General features: G+C 31.9%; 2 protein-coding genes and 1 non-coding gene across 4 annotated transcripts; 1 reads left to right on the top strand and 2 right to left on the bottom strand.

Annotated features, from left to right (window-relative positions):
* The first annotated feature begins 9,172 nt into the window (after nucleotides 1-9,172).
* On the top strand, nucleotides 9,173-13,624 carry LOC140813162 (probable pectin methyltransferase QUA3). Of its 2 annotated transcripts, none has more exons than XM_073171617.1 (7): nucleotides 9,173-9,719; nucleotides 11,000-11,203; nucleotides 11,285-11,495; nucleotides 11,594-11,855; nucleotides 11,968-12,342; nucleotides 12,583-12,678; nucleotides 13,217-13,624. In XM_073171617.1, exons 1-7 carry the CDS (start codon nucleotides 9,504-9,506, stop codon nucleotides 13,422-13,424), a joined length of 1,572 nt encoding a protein of 523 aa, XP_073027718.1. In that variant the 5' UTR covers nucleotides 9,173-9,503; the 3' UTR covers nucleotides 13,425-13,624. The 2 variants fall into 2 exon arrangements, with proteins under 2 accessions (XP_073027718.1, XP_073027717.1); XM_073171616.1 differs by having other exon boundaries at nucleotides 9,173-9,938; nucleotides 13,217-13,623.
* Nucleotides 13,625-18,985: 5,361 nt separating this feature from the next.
* Nucleotides 18,986-19,056, bottom strand: TRNAG-GCC (transfer RNA glycine (anticodon GCC)). Its single transcript has one exon. It is a non-coding gene; the product is annotated as a tRNA-Gly (tRNA).
* Nucleotides 19,057-20,950: 1,894 nt separating this feature from the next.
* LOC140812610 (BON1-associated protein 2-like) lies at nucleotides 20,951-21,603 on the bottom strand. The gene has a single exon (XM_073170920.1). It carries the CDS (start codon nucleotides 21,554-21,556, stop codon nucleotides 21,056-21,058), a length of 501 nt encoding a protein of 166 aa, XP_073027021.1. The 5' UTR covers nucleotides 21,557-21,603; the 3' UTR covers nucleotides 20,951-21,055.
* Between the last annotated feature and the right edge of the window lie 943 nt (nucleotides 21,604-22,546).

The raw sequence follows: 22,546 nt of genomic DNA, 5'->3' as shown, positions 1-22,546 counted from the left end.
GAATGCCGGATTAACAGGGTCGTGCCTAAATTATTACCTTTGCTGGATGTATACGACCTATTCCGGGTTTAACATTTTTAAAACAGAATATCGTAATTGGATTTTGCATTAAACTAGAATGGGATGTATCTTTATTGTATTATGTTTCAAAATATTTTATAATATATTAATAAAATATGCTCACGCGTTACATGTGTTAATATTATTTTTAATTTGATCAAATAATACTAAATAAGTAACACAAAAATATTTTAATTTAAAAGAGTCGTTCGATTTAAAAGGAAAATTTTGTTTTGATTTTTTCTATGTAAAATATAGAGTGACTTGAGTATGTTTTTAGTATAGTAAAAAAGATAATTATGCATTTACATATTTTGGTGTCATCTAAGATACTTACTTTAAAAATCTCACACTGAATTCAAGTGCCTCATTATTTGAACGTCAATGTCTTAGTATAGGAGTAGGTCTCATGTGAGACCGTCTCACGGATATCAATCTGTAAGACGGGTCAACCCTACCCATATTCACCAAAAAAAATAGTACTCTTAGCATAAAAAGCAATACTATTTCATGGATTACCCAAATAAAGATCCGTCTCACAAAATTTGACCCGTGAGACCGTCTCACACAAGTTTTTGCCCTTAGTATAGATATTGTGTGACCGACTTTAAGAATCCCAAAATAGGATATTGAAGTTTACGTCAGAATAATTGGGCAACACGAAAAGGTTTTACCAGATGTATATATTGGATTTTTTTCTAACAAGTTTTCTTAATCATTTTTCTTTAATTATAAGTTGAAAACAAATATGACATAGTTTTTATAGTAGCTCCGGCCCAGGGTCGTTTTTCCGAACATATTAAGTATATTTAATTTAGTTTTTTTTATATACATAATAAAAAAAAAATCAACTTAGCTCATACTGAAAAATATTATTAAGTTTTTTTTATTTTTTTAGTGTAGCTGCCCGCCGAAATCTCGAAACAGATCGGAGGAGTAGGCGTGTTCGATGTTGCATACATATATACTCGTGTAAGCGTATATGCATCTTGTTAATAATGCGAAATTAAAGTTTATTTCTAATTTATACTGAAATAAGCAAACAAATATTGTTTAATTATTTTAATGTGGATCCTGAAAATAGAATTCACGCACATCACAATCACATCCACCTAAAATTTTGTCCCGCATCTTAATTTCACATCAAACAATTAACTTTGCTATATCCAGAAATAACAACTTATCCTATAGTCGCCACTTAGCTAGCTTAAAGTCGTTAATTGTTATAATCATAGACTGGAAGTCGTTATTTGTGGGCCAACGAACAGTTATCTGGGCGATTAAGTATATGACTGATCTCATCTACCTCATTCAAGTCCTACCTAGCTGCTAATCAATATTAAACACCTAATAAAAAATTCTGTAAGATCGAACGTTTCTACTTTTTTAAATGTTATAGTTCGTGACAACGATAAAACTTCGATTTTTTTAAACAGTCAAGATACTCAAACATCACTTATAGAAGACATTCAATTATCACATTTACTTTGATTTAGTACACAAAAAGTGTAGTTATCTTCCAAGCACTGATCAATGCATGACAGCACATAAAACATCTCAGAAGTCAAATGTCCTAAATTTCAAGATCTGTGTAAAGCTTTTTAAACCTATCACATGCAATCGATCCACAAGTCCATCAAAGTTTGCCCCTTATTTTTATTAATTTTTTATTCGTAAACAAAATTACTGAATTAAATTAAAGCTCATGCATGCAACACTGGACCTACATTTTTCATCGTAAGACTGATATGTTGCCAAAGAATGATGAACTTGCCACTAGAAATTGCTGACATGCTCTCGTCAAAAATGACTAAAATTGAAAGAAGATTATCAAAGCCTACTATTTCCCGGAATTTTAAGATAATATGTTTTTAACTGAAGTAATACGCATTTTTAACACTGGTTTTGTACATACTTCCTATATAATTTGTACATGCATATATTTTACAGAGACGATTTGGAAATAGTTTCTCAAATTATTATATCGACTAAAAACCATTATTATAAGCCATCTTCACTTCTCCTAAAAACCATTCTTTTAGGCTTATAATTAAGCCTCTGACCGTTAATTGCACACGTCCTTCTTGATCCAATTTATGAGTTTTTTCTTAGAATTTTTATTTTCACTCCAATTTAAAAATTGACCCACTTGGTCAATTCTTCGCGTACCCCCATGAGTTGCAAAGAAGTGGCCCATCTTTCTTATCAAGAGTTGATTGCAAATTTGCAATATTCTCTTATTCTAATAAAGGTAGTATATATCTAAGATTAAAAAAAGTAATTAAAGTTGACGTGCTGCATGTAGCCAACCACGTCATAGTATATTTCTCAAAGTCAAATCGGTTTTTATATATATATATATATATATATATATATTATATAATATATATATATATATATATATATATATATATATATATAGAGGGTTGTTACCCTGCACCCAAGGGGTGCAGGGTAACGTGAGCGACTGCATCCAACGCCCACTCACCAAAAAAGAGGGGTGTTAATACCCATTTAACAACCCATTGTGGATGTTCTTATGGAAGTGATTTTGTATAACAACAGATACAAAATTTCCAAGATGTGCAGGGTGTTTGAAGTAAATCTTGTGTTTGAAAAATCAAACACTGAAGCTGTTGGATATAAAATCCGGTTTCGGTTGGTGTCCTATAAAGCTTTAACAGCCTACAGAAACTTTTTTTATACAATTGTGTCACTGTTTGAAGTTCAAACAAAAATATTAAAGATGAATACAAATGCCGATAGAAAAAGGTATATTTACAAATTTTACCGAACAATTGAAACACCCCTGCACATCTTGGAAATTTTGCATTTTGTTGTTTGATCTCAATTTATCTACAGTATGGATACAAAATCACTTCTATTGTGAGTTGGTGTAGGTGTGGGGAGTTCAGTTCCCCTGTGTTAGTTTTTTTAAAAAAAAATTGGACGTTTAGCGTCGGGTTTTAAGAATCCGTCGCCCATAGCGACGGTTAATTACAAACCGTCGCTAATAGCGACGGTTTGCAATAAACCGTCGCTATGGACGACGGATTCTTAAAACCCGTCGCTAAACGTTGTTTCGTTATGTAATCTCCAGCTGGGCGCCAGCACAGCGTCAGCTGTGCAGGCGCCCATGTTACCCTGCACCCAAGGGGTGAAGGGTAACAACCCTCATATATATATATATATATATATATATATATATATATATATATATATATATATATATATATATATATATATATATATTTATATATATTATGTATTGAAATTCTTAAATCAGGGTGGGAGACTCGAAGTTGAGTTGTTTAACGGGAGAATCTGGATGAGACAAGTGGAGCTAATGGTCGGTCTGATTTTGTTTGAGCTATAGTACTAATTGTTATCACGTTGATTGGTTCGAAACTGGTTGATGAATTCAAAGTAGATTTGGCATAACAATGGAAAGGTGATTAGTAGGTCCACGACGCCTACCTGCCTCATACCCAACTATATCATGTGCTTTAATTTAGAATCATCATAACAATTTTATTTAAAAAAAAACATCATAAAAATAATAAAAAAAAATTCTATATATATTAAATAACAATAATAAAACTAATATTAATATAATTTTTGATACCTACGATTTAATAATATTTAATTCTTAATCTGTCATTAATTTCGTCGAGTGCAAATGATCGGGCCAATGACAAAGGTTATAAGTCACATAGTGCACTATTTTTGTTAGAAAAATTGGGCATAAATTTTTTTTTTTAAGCGACAAAACTCAAAAGTGGAGTTAATTTCTAGTTTTCGGTAAAGACATCATCGTATTAATTAGTAAAAAAATTAGACAGTAATTAATCAATTAATTTTCTATTGACAAGTGTTCTCCATGCTCGATTGTCCTATTTATTCTTAAAATCGACCAAATTTGATTCTTGGAGATATATAAGTATTTATGCTGTTCAAGTATATCAAGATCCTTTTTTATTTATTTTGAAAATGATGTTCATTTTCAGTTCATAACTTAGGAATATAAGGTTAGGATAACATCGAAATTTGAATAATTTTCACATAAGGGGGATTTATTGTGTTTATTCTTTTTATGTATTTTAATAAATATAAAGGAGGAGAAAACATTTTGATTTGTTTAGTCAAAACTGTAAATTTATTCGGATATATATTTTAAAAAAAATTAGAACAAAAATGCTTTATTTTATTTTATTTTTTTTTACCAAAAACAAAGTATCTATGCTAAAAGGAATATTTAATCAGATGAATTTTTTGAAAAATAAAAGCAATTTTATTTTCTTTCTTTCCTCACAAAATAGGACTTTAAATTGTCTTATATAACTTCATGAATCCCATTTTAAATTATAGAAACCACCGTCACAAGCTGTGAAATTCCCGAGCACAACACTTCAAATTGGATTAATCAATTGATCGATAAATTTGACTTAAGCTTATGGTTCATTAAAATGAGGGATATGTTTAAATAAAATTCCAACATCAATACAGCCAAATTACACGATATAAATTATTAAAAATGTATAAATTTGATTAATTCAAAGGTCAATGTTTTGAGTGGGTCTCAAGTGAGACCATCTCACGGATCCTAATATGTGAGACGGATCAACTCTACCGATATTAACAATAAAAAGTAATATTTTTAGCATAAAAAATAATACTTTTTCATGATGACCCAAATAAATATCTTTCTCACAAATTACGTCTAGTGAGATTGTCTCACACAAGTTTTTACTCAATATTTTATCATCCCCTATAAAATCGGCAATGTACCATTGAATGTACTTTCATTTTATATGAATTTCAGGTGAATGAATTAAACAAATAATAAAAATAAAGGACAAATAGTTCAACGATCTTAGTTTAATGGATGCATCAATAATTAAATATCCTTTTACAGAGAAGATGGGATAGAACTAATAATTAATCACTTGGGAAATAAATTTTATGTTATAAATCATAAAAATAAAATAAAGAAAATATAGAGAATTAATATAAGTTAATATTCATGTACACTTTTTAGTGAACTCAATCAACGAAAATAGCATGATTCAAATATTTATAAATACTATCTTGTTGAATTTACCTCCGAAGTTTCTTAAATATTCATATTTGTAAAATGGTTAATAAGAATTTTAGTTTAGACAGTGAGAAGTGAGTTGTTATAAGATGTTGTAAAATAAAAGTCTTTTAGTGAAAACCTTCCTAAATAGAAGAAGAGACGTATGAGTGTTATTCTTAACATCCATACAAATACTTGTCTTATTTCATCACGTACTTTACATTCTTGCATATCATATTTCAAGTTGTTTTTTGTTAACTGTCAATTTCATTATATACTCAATCACCAGTCAAGTCGGGTAATTTTCGCAATTATTTATTTTCCATTGATCCAACAAAACCAGCAGTTCAAGAATATTAACACCCTAAATATTGTTAATAAAACATCAAAGTTTATAAAATTTTAAAAGGTAAACTCTAATCCAATCCCAACAGAATTCATTGTAAACGATTCAATCAGTAATTTATTTGGTAGTTTTGTTAGATTTAATTTTTTTAAATTACATGTATATTTTTTAAAAATAGCGTGTAACTTTTTTAAAAAAATAATTACTTGTAATTTCAATTTGTTATAATATGTGCAATTTTATTATGTTATTTTAAGTTATGATTGGTTTTTTATTTTTTTTTAATTTCAGGAATTTTTTTAAATTATTTGTATTTTTTATAATTTTAGTTATGTGATATTTTATTTTATTTATCTGTTTGCAATTTTATTATTTTATTTTTTAATACAAATTATTGAATTGAATAAAAAAAATTCATATTTCATCATCTCACTACTTTAAAATCAAAATATAAATTTAGCAACAGTGATATCATCCATGACCAAATCAAACACCCACCATGCTTGCTGAAATCTAAGGAATTGGTTCATAAGCTTCTATTAGTTTCTCAAATAATTTGTATATGTATTTTTGTGTTTAAAAATATTATCATTTGTTTTCTATACAAAAAATTAACGAGTAATATCGAGCTTCCTTCAATAATTGTCTCTACTAGATATAGCACTTCTAACGTATTTTTGAAATGAGTAGGTCTCATGTAAGACCGTCTCACGGATCTCATATGTGAGACGGGTCAACCCTGTCCATATTCACAATAAAAATTAATACTCTTAGCATAAAAAGCAATACTTTTCATGGATTATCCAAATAAAGATCCGTCTCACAAAATACGACCCGTGAGACCGTCTCACACAAGTTTTTGTCTTTTGAAATATTGTAAGATTTAAAAGATTTGCGTTGCACGGTTACATGTAGATTTTGCAAACCAAATTTATTGTCACTCGAGCTTAAATTTTAGCTTTTCATTTTGATTTTTGATTCGTTTGAGGGATATTTGGGAAAATAGACTTGGTCAAATTTTTTTTATAAAAAATAACCCTCCCATGTAGTGAACAAATACACTACTGGAGACTATTTTTTTTAAAAAATTTGACCAAGATTATAAAACAAAACAGCCCTTGGTTTGAAACTCGAAATCAAGAGAGACCATTTATTGGCTTTTCTGTTAGGCCCAACAAATTTTTTTAGAAGTCCACTAGTTTCCATATCCTTTAGGATAATGTCTTTTAGTAATTATTTATTTTTTTTCTCATTTTCATTTTTCTTTCATTTAATATAAATTAGGTCGGAAAGATTTTCAATTATTTTAAAAAAATCGTTGATTGAGTTTTGTCATAAGATAAGATCCATGTGATGTCACATTACTCCTGTATGAGTGTCATATCATGTGTATTAATAAAATAGAGTAGATTTCTTGTGAGACGGTTTCACGAATCTTTATCCGTGAGACGAGCCAACCCTACCGATATTCACAATAAAAAGTAATACTCTTAGCATAAAAAATAATATTTTTTCATGAATGACCCAAATAAGAGATTCGTCTCACAAAATACAATCATGTGAGACCGTCTCACACAAGTTTTTACCTAATAAATATCCGAACATTATCCTTCATGTTTTCACTCTGCTTTTCTTGAGTACGACTCGAGTTCGAGTCCGCTCACCCCATATATTAGGATGTCAAAAAATTATCTTGTATATCTTTGCTACATATAGAATTTATTGCTTAAAAAAAATAAACGATTTAAAATATGAAACGTTCTACTTAAAATTTTAGAATTATTGAGTAGAAATATTTTTTCAATTTGTTGTGAGCATTGAAAAAGGTTTTTCTAATTTTACAAAATAGGCGAAAATATTATGAATTTAAAAGCCATACTTTTCTCAATTATGATTATGATTATGAATGTAATTATTATATTAAATCTATCGTATAATTACAATAAAATATTTCATGATGTTATTAACTTATTATGTAAAGACCCTTGTCGGTAGGTATATGATCTATCAAGATAACATTTTTATCTTTTTTTTTTTTGATGAACTATTTTTAATTTTAAAATATATTAATTGCGAGCCCCTCAAATTTATTTTGATCACATAACATTTTTACAAATAATCACATATTCGTCCGCATCCCAATTCCACCTAATCAAAGAATCTCCTAAACTCGACCTCGTGGAGATTAAATCTACATCTCGTCTTCATCTCCGTTTTAAATATCCATCGAGTTGGCCAAAAATGTCTTTAGTGTTTTTAAAACAATATTGATACAACAATAGACATCTATAAATAATAATATTAATTACTAAAACAATACACATATAATAACATTAATAATCCATCTTTGTTTTTTTTTTTTGACAAAATATTAAAATTTGTTCACAGGTATCTAAAAAACCACTTCTTCCACCACGACAGTAGCCTTGAAGTTCCTTCGTGATCATCCCCAGGTGTTAGCCAAACTAAAGGTACGTAAGTGATCACTTACATCAGATTCAATACCACTAATTTCAAAAGTTATAATTAATTTAATTGGAAAATAATTGATTTTAAATATTAATACACCGTCGGTGCGAATGACGAGTCATTAATTGATTATAAATCTTTGTTCATTTCGTATTCGACTCAAGTTCTAAAATATCATCATATTTATATCGTACATCTTTCATCTGTCTTATCTCACGAGCCAAACAATGTTTTCGGGATGTTCCGAAGAGGACTGCAAGAAGTTAACTTAAAAGGCAACTCATTTATTTATCTTATTATTATATTGGACAAGAATGTGGATTTAATTCATAAATTGGTTATCTTTCCTTAATAATAATACCATTGAATTTACATTAAAAAAAATATTACTCAAACTGATTGAGTATTAAATGTGACACAAACACAGGATATACAATACCAGCAGGATGGGTAATTGTTGCTATATATACCATCTGTGACTCATTTAAATCCGAACGAGTACCAGGATCCTTATTCATTCAAAGAATTTCTTGGCATTTGGTGGAGGCAGAAGAATGTGTTCTGGAGGGAGGAGTTTCAATGATTCATTTAATCAATTTCACAAGACAGATTATGAACTCATTTAGTAAAATCTTAGTGTCGTATATCCATAGCCCACAAAACGACATGGATGGCAGCAATATCCATTGATGAAAGGACATACCGTGATTCTAAGAAAAGAATATAATCGGATGGAACTTGTAACAAATTTAAGAAAGAAGAAACAAATAAGATGGAGTGAGTCTCGTGAGACGGGTCAACTCTACGGAGATTCACAATAAAAAGTAATACTCTTAGAATAAAAAGGAATATTTTTTCATTGATAACCCAAATAAGATATTCGTCTCACAAATACAACCCGTGAGACCGTCTCACACAAGTTTTTGCCAATAAGATAATGTCTCGTTCGTAAAGAATCCGGCACGATTAGATTTGAATTAATCTCTAGCCTCCTATGTTATCGAAGGGAGTTCTAAAAACTTGTTAATAACATGTGCTACCGACTAAATTGGTATGCGATACCGCAACATTAAAGTTAATAATTTATTATGATATGAAAGATGTTATAAAATTGACATGTGACACAGCTAATAATAAAATATCATATTATTCATGTTAATTTTAATAATTACATTTTACCTATATTTTATCTAAATTAGACATACGGTGGCAAGCTGCTTTAATTCAATCTGATATGAATATGGTGTCGATACTTCAACCGAGTCCCAAAGGAAGCGCGCGTAAAGTAACGGTTTGTGGATTTTCTTTGATATGTACGTTAAACTTTAGCGATACACTCCCCCGCCGTCCCTGAAATTATCAAAAATCACTCCATCGGACGAGTTTTCTGAGTGGAATCATCGAAAAGCAGTCCGCGTTTGTTCCGAGTTATGCTACAGATTCACGAAGGATAACGTACGTACACGCAGTTACATGTGTATGCGAATGCGTAAAATGAGATCTTGAAGCTCGATTCTTGTCCAAGAAAGGAACTTGGTGGTGAACAAAATAATGGGCCATCCTCCTAATCTTCTGTCTTCGAAGCAGAGAAATGTGCGGCAATGGCGTCTGCGGAACATAATCAGTGCCGCGTTTTTCGGAGCAGCGTTTCTCTTTTACCTGGTAGTATTCACTCCACTGGGTGGCTCACTCACGGCGCCGAGGGACCAGAAGCTTCTTCCTTTGTCAAGTTCAGATCCGCGCCAACGTGCGAAGCTGGTGGCGCAGGTGGAGCTTGGCCGGCGGGCAGTGAAGATCGATTCTTGCCCTGCTGAAATGGTGGATCACATGCCCTGTGAGGATCCTAGACTCAATAGTAAGCTGAGTAGGGAGATGAATTTCTATCGGGAGAGGCATTGCCCGCCGGTGGAGGAGACGCTGTTGTGCTTGATCCCTCCCCCTCGGGGATACCGTGTTTCAGTGCAATGGCCGAAGAGTTTGCACAAGGTGAAATGATTGTCCTTTGTTGCTTAATTGGTTGATTCCATTTATTACACAGACAGATTCAAGTATTGGCTTGGTTGAGTTTATAGTTATTTTTTAGCTTATGTAGTGTGTTAATTCATAAAAGATTAGATTATTGGTGTGTGTTGAGCTTGAGATTAACCTACGTATGCTGTGCATTTTCAGTTGTTGTTTCTGGGTTGTCTGTTCTGCCCAGATGTCTGCGCGCTGTAGTTGAAGGTGGATAATGTAGTAAATAAGTGAGTCTTCAATGATTTGGCAAGTGACTACCACATTAGTATGAGTTCTGTTCTTACTTCTTAATTTGAGTTCATGAGATGGTGATAAATTGCTTTGCGTGACTTTTAGTAAAGTGAAATGCTTATGTTTTTGGCTTAGTGTTTGTAAATTCCCAATTTCTGCTCATTCCTCCTATTTAGGACTTGGATGTTACTAAGTATTGATCCTAGTTTTTATGCTCGTTTAAAATATTTGGCGATAGCTTTTGCACCTTTTATTTGTTGTGAGGTCTTTCTATACTAGGCATGGACCGAGAAATTTTAAATTTTATTGAAAAATCCATTTTGAGTTTAGAAAAATGGTGCAAATTGTCATGGGGTTTTTTATTACTTTGCTTATGATCATCTTTAAATTATCTACTAAAGAGTAGTGTCTCACGATGTAATTATTGATTGATAAAATGTTGTTTGGAATCTCATGATATGGAAATGTAATGCAAGGATTACTCACTTGACAGAATTACTTGTTTATGAGTCTAATTAAACAAAGATTCATTGCTTTTGCTACATAAACTTTCAAAAATATGTCTATCCAGTTAGGATGTTTAGAGTTGCTAGTTTCCATGCTTTGTATCCGCGACTTGTGAGATCTGTTTATGCAGTTGAATGACCCATGTTCTAAAATGAAGTAAAGATAACTTCAACATTACTTGTATTTACGAATGTAAATAGAACAAAAGATTGGAATATTTTTTGAAATAGTTGTTCTAGAGTGGTGAGATATGTATTCTTAGAATTCTCGGTTTACTCAGAGTTGATATGCAGATATGGCATGATAACATGCCCTATGATAAAATTGCTGATCGAAAAGGTCACCAAGGGTGGATGAAAAAGGAAGGTCCATATTTCATATTCCCTGGTGGGGGCACAATGTTTCCTGATGGAGCAGTTCAGTACATCGAGAAACTTAAAAAGTATATCCCCATTGCCAGTGGAGATTTAAGAACAGCTCTTGATATGGGATGTGGGGTACAATTTTCTAGCATGTTCCCAATCTGATCTTAACAATGAATGATATTTTAAAATTTTCAGCAGTCATTCTTATTGTAGGTTGCTAGTTTCGGCGGATACATGCTTAATGAAAACATGTTGACTCTTTCTTTTGCTCCAAGAGATTCGCACAAAGCTCAGATTCAGTTTGCTCTTGAAAGAGGAGTACCAGCATTTATCGCCATGTTAGGAACTCATAGACTGCCATTTCCTGGTTTCTCATTTGACCTTGTGCATTGTTCAAGATGCCTAATTCCTTTCACTGCCTATGGTAAGTTAGATTAGTCTTGTAAAGAAACTCTCTCCCAAATCAAGGTTCTATAAATCCAAGAATTTTCTTAGTAACACAAAATACTTGTGACTTTTCAGATGCGGCATATTTTCTTGAAGTGGATCGGTTGCTTCGCCCAGGAGGCAACCTAGTCATATCTGGCCCTCCAGTTAGATGGTCTAAAGAGGAAAAGGAATGGGCTGATCTTCAGGCAGTAGCTAGATCTTTGTGTTATGAGCTTATTATCGTTGATGGAAACACGGCCATTTGGAAAAAGCCTACTGACAGTTTATTTCCTCTGGATAAAAATAAATTTGGAATCACCATCTGCAACGTATCTGATAACCCTAATCTTGCATGGTACACTATAATATGTGTTGCAATTCATTATTCTTGAAAATCATTAAATAAACATGTACAATCCCTTTATATGGCAAGAACATAATTTAGACTTGACTATTTGAAATTTCAGGTATTTTAAATTGAAGAAATGTGTGAGCAGGATATCTTTGTCCAATGGAGATTATTCTATTGGGATGATTCCAAAATGGCCAGAGAGATTGACAAAAGCACCTTCCAGAGCGAATGTTGTGAAAAATGGGCTCAATTTGTTTGAAGCTGACAGCCAAAAATGGGAAAAGAGAGTTAATCACTACAAGAAATCACTAAATCTAAAACTCGGTACTCCATCAATTAGAAATGTCATGGATATGAATGCTTTCTTCGGAGGTTTTGCCGCTGCAATAATATCTGATCCTGTTTGGGTGATGAATGTTGTCCCAGCTCATAAACCTACTACTCTTGATGTTATATATGATCGAGGACTAATTGGAATTTATCATGATTGGTGGGTAGACATTGCCCAGTTTTCATTTATAACGTCTCTCTAGTACTTATTCATTCCCAAATTCATCAAATGTATGATAGTATGTGCTGCTTGCTAACATATATTGTTGGCCAAGTAGTAAATGTTCTTTCTGTGAAATAATAATCTTTTTGGATTATGATATGCGTTCAAATAGCAATAGCTTCACATTGTATCACATATTTTAAACTGCTGAAACTTGTTTGTGGCTGTTGCTCTCAGGTGTGAGCCTTTTTCGACATATCCTCGAACATATGATCTGATTCATGTAACTAATATAGAATCCCTTACAAAGGATCCCAGTTCTGGAAAGGACAGGTACGCTGATTTTCACTCTTTTTTTCATTTTTCGCATCGAACTTTGGCGCACCATTTGCAGCCATGGTTTTTAGCATCAAACTAGGTCATAGGATCTTGCCATAAATGCAAAATAATCTCCGTTACCCATAATAGTTGCAACGTGTTCGTTTGGGCTACCACGCAGCTTCTAAAATTTGAATTGCACCGTCACCACCATCTGTAGTTTTTATATAGCAAGAGACATGTTTTGACGGATGGCGTTGGAGCCATGGTCCCATGTTCAATTCCAACGACGTGAACATTGGAGCGCAATTATTATGAGAGATTATTGAGCAGAGCAACATTTGTCACGGTCAGCTATCATTATGCTGCCTCTCAGAGTTATAGTTTCTATGGCAATAGCATGCATTCGGTTCTTACACTAACCTGGACAATACTCAGTCTAGTGTGAGATCTTAGTAACAATCTAGATTAAGATAATGGAATCTGTTTGAATATTAGTATATAATCATTTGAAGTTTTGTACCAGTTTGACGACCTAGACTCTATTTTGCAGGTGTAACCTTGTGGATTTGATGGTCGAAATGGATAGAATTTTGCGCCCAGAAGGCACAGTTGTCATCCGGGATTCCCCAGAAACAATAGACAAAGTAGATCGTATTTCTTGGGCCGTAAGATGGAGGGTGTCTGTACACGAAGAACAATCCGAATCGCCTGGGAAGGAGAAGATTCTTGTAGCAACAAAAAAGTTGTGGAAGCTATAAATCCATTCAATTAACTAAAGACCAAGGTCTCTTGTGATGCACTTTGGTCTTTATTTTTTTTTGTGTGGTGCGGTTCTGTTCTTTGATCTTTATATTTAGGCTGAAGATAGATGTAAAGTTTTCAAATGAAATTTGGAGTAAACGCTACAAGTTTTGTTAAGGTTGTTTCTGTCTATTGTCTTACCAAACAATTGGCCTAGGTATTCAGAACTTAACTTTGTAATTAACTAGTTTTTCACCGGTGCGATGCACGGACAATTATTTTATCTAATTGATTATTAAAATTAGTATATATGATAATTTGTTTACTTTCTCTATAACGTGATTTTTTATCAAAGTGAAATGTTTATTGTTTTCATATACATATAGATCTTAACATGAATGAAATACTGAATAAAAGAGCCATTTTTGTATTTTGGCTAAAAATTAATATCACACTTGTATTATACAATGAATGACATAATGTGTTTATCAATTATATTGTATTCACATATAAATTTATGTATCATGTAGAAAACAATAATTGTAACAAAATAAAATGATAAACATGATACAAATTTTTAATGTGGTTTTAATTTCAATAAATAATCTAAATTAACATACAAATAAACTAAATGAATTATAGATCATACAATTAGAAAACAAAAAGAAATTACAAAGTTTGTACTTAAATATAACATTTGTCGTTGAATTTTTCGGGTTGCTATCACTATCACATATCAAAATTTTTAGACTCTTAGGATTCATAAATCTGGATACAGCAACATACGACTGACCATGACTAAAAACAGGGTTATTTAAAAAAAGTCCTATATGAGACAATGATTGCCCCTGACTTTTGTTGATTATCATTGAATATAATACAATCAAATAATACTGAACTATCTTTGTTGAAATTTAAAAGAAAGCCTTAGATAAGAAGGTGTAATGCCCAAGAATTTGATTAACGTAATTGTGATTAAATCTGATATGATATAGATCATATGCCAGGACGGATCCAGAATAGAGTTGGGGGGGCTTGAACTCAGATTATAGTTATATTTATTAAAAAAAAGTACATCATATGTCACGAAGTTGGCCTACTGATTTTAAACTAAAATCATCAAAATAGATTTACATATATGTTGGCAATCTCGTTCAATATAGATGTAACACGGCAAAAGTCATCCTCCATTTTATTGCGAAGTCGTCTCCGTCTTCATTGCGAAAAAGCCCGTTCAATAGTGGCAGTAGACCGAATGTCAAAACAAGATGAAAACTATTCAACATACAAACCTTGACGTCCCTCTCGTCATTGCGACACGTGAAACCAATGCTCACATCGAGTTGGTATCAATTAACTTCAAACAACATTTCTTGAGTGAATCTTCAGGATAAAACTTTTCGCAAGCTGAAATATCATCACGTTAATAGTCAATGAATTTTGAGGACTAAGCTTACTAAAAAGAGTTCACCGATTACTCATGACCGAGTTTAACTCCATCAAAATGAAATCTATTGCTGCATTAAAACATCAAAGTGTATGATGTTCTATTGAATAATCGCGCTAATTACCGCTGTCCACTTTTTTTTTATTTTTTAATAATTTCGACGGTTTTAGCAATAACCGAAATATTGCGACGGTTTTGATATGTCGCGAATCGCGACAGGTTTACTAACCGTCGCAAAGTACGACGGTTTTTACAAACCGTCGCTAAACGTCGCTAAATAAAAAATGGCTGTCAGCCCGTAAAGCCTAACGTAGATCCGCTCTCGATATGCCGCCGAACGGGCAAGTAGATGAAGAGTGCATTTTGACGACTAGTGAGCGTAAAAATGACCCTCGAGCGCATGTTTCATTGCATGTTCGGCAAAAATGGCCCGGGCGGTAGTTTGTGCCGCCCGAGCGCCATGTGATAATCCGAAAGATCGAGAAACGCGCCTAGCTAGTATTATACGCGAGCCCGACCGAAATTCAAGGAAACAACCAGTTCTTTAACGACAATTTGAATATATATATTATATATTATATATATATAGATATAATATAATTATGCAAATACTTCAATTCTTCAAAGAAAACGGAGAAAGGGTCGAGGGAGGTTTAAGAAAAATCCTTACGCCGTCTTTCTGAGAAATCCATCTATCCGATTTTGAATCGACTTGGACTGTGTTCCTATCAACGTAGGCTACAACTGGCCGTAAGTTTTGCTACGTTTTGATATGATTTGAAATTATGGTATTGTCAGAATCTGATATGATTCATATATGATGTTCTTGTCATATTAGACATCGTATAATCGAAACCGGACTGAGAAAAAGATACCATATGAAATTGTTATAATTTTTAGAGTTGAGTTGATTGAGAATTGATAATCAGAATTGAGTTGTTATTGATTATGAGATGTTGGAATTGATATCTGACTGATATGGTATTGCTGGATATATTGAGATTATGATGTTATGCCGTTGAAACAGAATTTGATTGAATTCTGTTTATATCCAGTATTGATTTGAACGGGTATTGATAGTATACTCCTCGATATTGTTATTGTCAGATTGAGTATTGACAGGCTTTGAGTTCGAGACTTCAACAGAGTCAGAGTATCAGGAAGAAAGGTATAAATTAATGTTGTGTTGGGATTGCACAACTCGAGGAAGGTTTGACTCGAGTTTCCCTAAATCACATACTTAGTTTATTACATTGATTCTTGTAATTGATGTGATTGATGTTTGTTGTCTATTGATTTATAGCCACTGCATGTGATGACTGCTGATTCGCTAGTCATTGACTGATTTGCTTAGATACTGAATGAGTCGTTGAGTCATAGACTGATTCGCCTAGTTACCGGCTGATTCGTCTGGTTATTGACTGATTCGTCTAAACTTAAGCTGATTCGCTTAATTACCGGCTGATTCGTCTGGTTATTGCTGATTCGTCTAAACATAAGCTGATTCGTCTGGTTATTAGGCTGATTCGTCTGGTTATTGGCTGATTCGCCTAATTCTTGACTGATTCGTCAATTCTGCGGCTGATTCGCCCAGACACTGGATATATGAATTATATCGATGCCGTTTAGGGATTGATTCGTTCCTATCGACTGAGATTCGATATAATTGCCTATATCCAGACATCGGGATCCCTAGGTTAGAGTTGAGTCGACTCTGACAACGCGTCGATTGAGTTGAGTCTGATACGACATGTTGATTTACATTGTTTATATCGTTCATGATTATTGAATGCGTGATATTGATTTATGTTTCTGATTTGAGACATGTTATGAGTAATTCTTATATGCTTTCGTATATGCTTTTATATGATTGCATGTGTACATTGTTTATACTGGGATATTTATATCTCACCGGAGTTATCCGGCTGTTGTCTTGTTTTGTATGTGCGCATGACAACAGGTGGGGCTGGATCAGGGTCGAGAAGAGGATGAGAGAAGATTAGATAGCGTGGAGATCAGGGCTTCGAAGCAACATAGGATTCAGCACTGAGATGTAGTTGAACCTAGTGGAATTCTTGTAGATAACACAAGATTTGTATGTTCATGTTTAATATGTAATTTGAGTAAATTACATTACGTTTCCGCTTTGTATTTTAAAAAAAATTTAGACCCTATTTTATAATTGATTAATTAGTCCCAATGATGATTAAGAACTTGATTAGCGTCCGAGTCCCCACAGAAGGCGTCGATGACATTCTTGGAATAAACACTTTATGACATGCATTACTTCCAGTAAGAATTTTTCCTTCCAAACATGGTTTCCAAGCCTTGTCACGATCAATCTAGTGTCATTGTATAATTTAAGAGAATGATCTATGTTGGAGATAAAGTACTTTATTTAATTAAAAGAAATCATATCATTCGTAATATCCTTTAACGTATATATTGATGTTGAAATCAGCATTTTGACTGAACCGTGGAAACTAAATTGTTGAGATATTTTGGCTCTCAAATCCATATTTTCAATAAAAAATAATTAAAATAAATGGAACTAATTCTAAAAGAAACATTTATAATAATAACTCACAAGATAAATTTATTCAAGTATAAAAAAAATAGTAATTGGTATTTAATATAAATTTATTTAACATGGATTATTAATAATAGCCTACTAACAACTTCATAATCAATTTTGGTCTTGAAGTAATTTAACAAACAAAATTTGTCTGTTAAGTATGTAAAATTCCATACATATATTTTAATTCTAAATATGTTAATTAACAATTTTTTTTTGTTTATATTATTTTGCATGAATAAAAAAATAATAAAAATGATACTTTATATTAAATTGACTTACGATTATTTTTTAATCATCTATAATAATTCGAGAACTGTTGGTCTAAGATTAAAGTTAATATATTGAAGAGAAAAATGATTTTATACTATCATTGAAATAAATATATTAGATCTCAAAAATAAAACCAAATTAAAAATAATTCATCTAAAATATATATGAAATTTTTTAACTATAATAATCTTACATCTATATATATGTTTCATTAATTTTAAATTAATAAAATAATTTCAGCGGAGCACAATTTTTGAAACATGTTTCAAAATTCAGAATTCATATTTAAATTTTGAATAACAATTTGAATTTGGTTTATAATTTCCAGAATGGAATTTTATTTCTGGATTTGAAATTTGAAATGTAATTTAATTTGGTTTGTAATTCCTAAGATAGATTCAATTTTCAAGCAGTTATACATACAAACATTAATATAAAGTTTTAATAATGAATTAAATTTATTTAGACATTTATTATAACATATATTACCATATTTTTCGTTTATTTCCTTTTGTAGAATGTCATTTAGGCGGGAACTTACTAAATTTAGCAACAACTCTACTTTTATATATATATATATATAATATATATATATATACTTATATATATATATATATTTTTAACACTCAACCAATTTTATTTTTAGAAAATTTTAATAAACTAATTAAATATTGTATTTCTTTTTAGTAATTAATTTGGGCAGTAAATGACTTAAAATAGCAAAAATTATTTTTGGATGATCTACCTCATGAGTGATACTGAACATTACAATCATTTTTATTTTAAATTTATTTATACAGTTTTTACTTAAACTGATTGATATAATTAATACAAATTTTTTTAATATAGTTTAATTTTTCAATATAGTTTAGTTTTAATTTGAGTAAAAAAATAAAAAATATATAATACATATATTACATTTGAATTAATATAAAAATTAATTAAATTCGAAATTGAATTAAATGAATTGATATAATCAATGCAGACAATAATTGAAACGGTCATTTATTGTAGTGCACGTATGTCAATATTGATGATAAATCTTTCCTTTTTTAGAAATAATATTTTGGCGGAAAAATACTATTTTTGAAAAAAACTCTGTTTTTATATATAATGATGCGTGTTTGCCCGATTATCTTATCTCGATCTCTAAAAAAAAATTATCAAGGGGGGAAAAATCAGGGAGAGCTCAGCAACGCCTAATTTCATCCGCGAGCAGATGTTGCGACAGACCCAACCGTCAGCTGTCGGCGCTGCTATCATCATAGCAAGCCTGATTATTTTGCACCAGCCGGGAATCGAACCCGGGTCTGTACCGTGGCAGGGTACTATTCTACCACTAGACCACTGGTGCTTGTTGCATTTTAATAAATAATAATTATATATATAGTTATATAATATTAGATAAAGAATTTGATTACGATTTTTTATTTATCTTACGATATAGAATACGAGTCTCTTTAGAATAGTTCTATTAGAGACCCACTTCAACGTGGAGTCATTAGAAATATTATTTGAATATTATGGTAAAATTATCTTACAATAGAAAATGCTCACATGATGTCAATGATGTATTCTCGTCAGAAAATGTTTAAATTATATTCTAGTGAACATGTATCAGGAACGGAGTCAGCGTTAGAAGAAAGTTTTGTTGCGAAATCAATCTGAATTAACTTTTTGCGGACTTTAAGATATCGAAAATATAAAGGAAAAACAGTGTCTACAAACGCATCAAATGAATTGCAATTTTTTTAACCATAATTTTCAAATAGGAGATAACTTCGACATTTTACAATCTTGGAAAGAAAATTCAAGAAAATATATAATCTTATAGACGTATTAGCAATTCAATGCTCAAATGTAGAGTCCGAGTCGGTCTTCTCAACATGCGGCCGAGTAATTGGAGATCATAGATATAATATTTGTTCATAGTCGCATGTCATGCTTCTATTAGTACAAGATTGATTTAACAATGAAAAAAGAATACGATGACATGCACTATCGATGAATTTGCAAGCCAATAATATGAACTATCAAGTAGAAGAAAAATTTTTGGAAATATTTTTATGATTATGATTATGAAGAAAATTGAGATGTTTTTTTCTGTTAAAAGTTGAAATTTTATTCTAAGATGAAATTTCCATAAATGAATATTTAATTTTTTGATATTGTTTTTAATTTTAAATATAATTGTTGAGTCCATTTTCTGCAACAGTCAAATCATTTGAAGCCCACTAGCAATGAAAACCCTAAAAACATGAAGAGCCCAATAGACAAGCGAGTGATTGAGTGAGTCTCGTGTGAGACCGTCTCACGGATCATAATCTGTTAGACGAGTCAACCCTACCCATATTCACAATAAAAATTAATACTCTTAGTATAAAAAGTAATACTTTTGCATGGTGATAAAAATAAGAGATCCGTCTCACAAATACGACCAGTGAGACCGTCTTACACAGGTTTTTGCCTAAACAAGCCCATGAAGGTTTTAGGACCACAATGGAATGAGTATCCACGATCCACAATGAATAAACGTAAAAAATAACCACACTGCTCAGCGGAGTTGAACAAAAATAGGAATGAAGAATAAGAAAAAGACACGACAAACAAATCCAACAAAAGCAGCAGCAAAACTTTTTAAAATTCCTCTCAATAGTTCATCAGTATTTTTTTTCCAATTTTAGTATTTTAGTTTCTTCAAATTTTGCATACTCCTCCAAATTTCTTGTGAAAATGTCATTCATGTTCATAACAACGTACCTAATTAAATTTGATGTTGTTCATAGATTTTCTCTATATATAATTTCATCATATTCCTCAATTTATATTGTTTCGCTTTGAAGTCATACCGAAGAAATTAGAACTAACGGTCGAATCGAAACACACAATGCTTGACAAAGAAGTCGGATCATTTCACATTTGACACGATCACGTGTCTGACACGCTCCACAAGTTTTCGTGAGAAACATTAATAATATTCTTTAATATTCGGAAAATTACATATTTTTTATTCATAAAGCAAATAAAAAAAGTTAAAAAAACGTGGGCTCGGAACCGGACCCAAAATTGGTCTTGTGATATTGAATCGGGCTTCCGGATGGAATTGTTTCCAAGGTAAATGAAACCAATATTTAGTTTCATCCAGTCATGATTCGTCACCGCTGGAATCGGACCGAAGCCGATCTACTAATTATTAGATATATATTTAGGTTGCTATGTACTTACGCATTTAATAAATAATAAAGTAATAAATAAATGTAATAATTATAGAAAATAATATGAACAAACAATAACGTAATCTCTCCTTTTCGAAAATAAAAAATAACGTAATCTATCACTCTTAAACTCACAACCTACCAATACGAAACAGGAATTCCAGTTACAATCCCGTTCGCCACCTTGTCATCCATCGGAGCCCTTATCCATGGTCGCGAACAACTGGCTGCGTAGCCACTATTTACGCCTCCCTTGACCTTCACCGACAAATTGATAATCCCATTCTTCTCCCCGTTGGCGTCCCTCAGCCTGTAACTCAAGAAACTCGAATAATTCTCCGGCAGATGATACCCACCCGAGAAATCTGTGACCGGGATATTCGCGGATCCTATGACCTTGCTGCCAGAATGCGCCTCCACCGTGATGAAACGGACATGCGCTTGAAGCTCCATCTCCAGCTTCTGGTTCCACGAAGGGTAACTTCCTCCTTCCGAATCCACACCCGTTGATATGGGATTCCGGGGGTCGGATTTCACGACAACAAACGCGTTTTTCTTCACGGGTTTTCGTCGATTCTCGAGCAAACCTTCAGCGGATATGACGGTAACTTCAATGGCTTTTGACGTTCGTACTTCCATGTGGGTTCTTAAAATTAGCCTTTTGTGTGTGATAATTTTTGGTCGTCAAATCTGAATAACAAAGGAGTTTGGCTACTGGTTTATATAGAGGTTCTGAAGAATCAAGGAATGCAACAGGAAAAGAGAGGGAAGATGGCGGCAGCGTACATCGAAAGTTTGATTTTAATTTTAATAACTGTCAATTATTATTATTTTATATATAAAATAATAATAATAATGAGATATATTATATATCTGAGCCTCCTTAAGAGATATTATTTAGAAATATTTTCCTCCCTTTTTTTTGAGTAGGCTCTCATGGACGATTCTTATCGATATTCAAAATAAAAGATAATACTCTTATTATAAAAAGTAATATTTTTTCATAGATTACTCAAATAAGAGATACATTTAACAAAATACGACCTGTAAGACCGTCTCACACAAGTTTTTGTCCTTATTTTTTCAGTTGCATAATATATTTATTATAATTGAATCTCGAACTCAAAAAATATTCCGAAATTTATAATATCGGTGTCAGACTAATTATAAATGTTCCCATAATTATTTTATATTTTAGATATTGGAGTAGTTGGAAACATATGACAATTTTGTTTGTTGTTTTTTTTGTACTCTGTTTTATGTATCATTCGAAATTGTATGGCTTTTTGACCTAGTTTCTATGATGAGTCCATATTCATCTAACAATGGACATTTCTTTCCGTGCAATCTAGATGGAGTCTCTCCACGTTCTGAAAATTAAACGTCTAAATAGATTACACATATTCATTTTTTTTTTCAAAAAGAAACATCTATATGAATCCATTAGGAACTTAGAAATAATCAATATTTTCCAAATTAAACTATATAATATTTGTCCAAACCCAAACGAGAAACTTAAAATTGACTTGAAAGCCAAAGGTAAGCTATGTCGTGAAATTGGAAGGCAAAGTCTATGCAAAACTCTTGCATTTATTCGTAAGCAAGAGAAGAGAAGCCACGATGACTCTA

This window comes from Primulina eburnea, chromosome 14 (genome assembly GCF_022965805.1).
Source record: "Primulina eburnea isolate SZY01 chromosome 14, ASM2296580v1, whole genome shotgun sequence".
Taxonomy (NCBI): domain Eukaryota; kingdom Viridiplantae; phylum Streptophyta; class Magnoliopsida; order Lamiales; family Gesneriaceae; genus Primulina; species Primulina eburnea.
The sequence above is the reverse complement of the archived record's forward strand: the minus strand, read 5'-3'. Positions and strand labels throughout refer to the sequence as shown.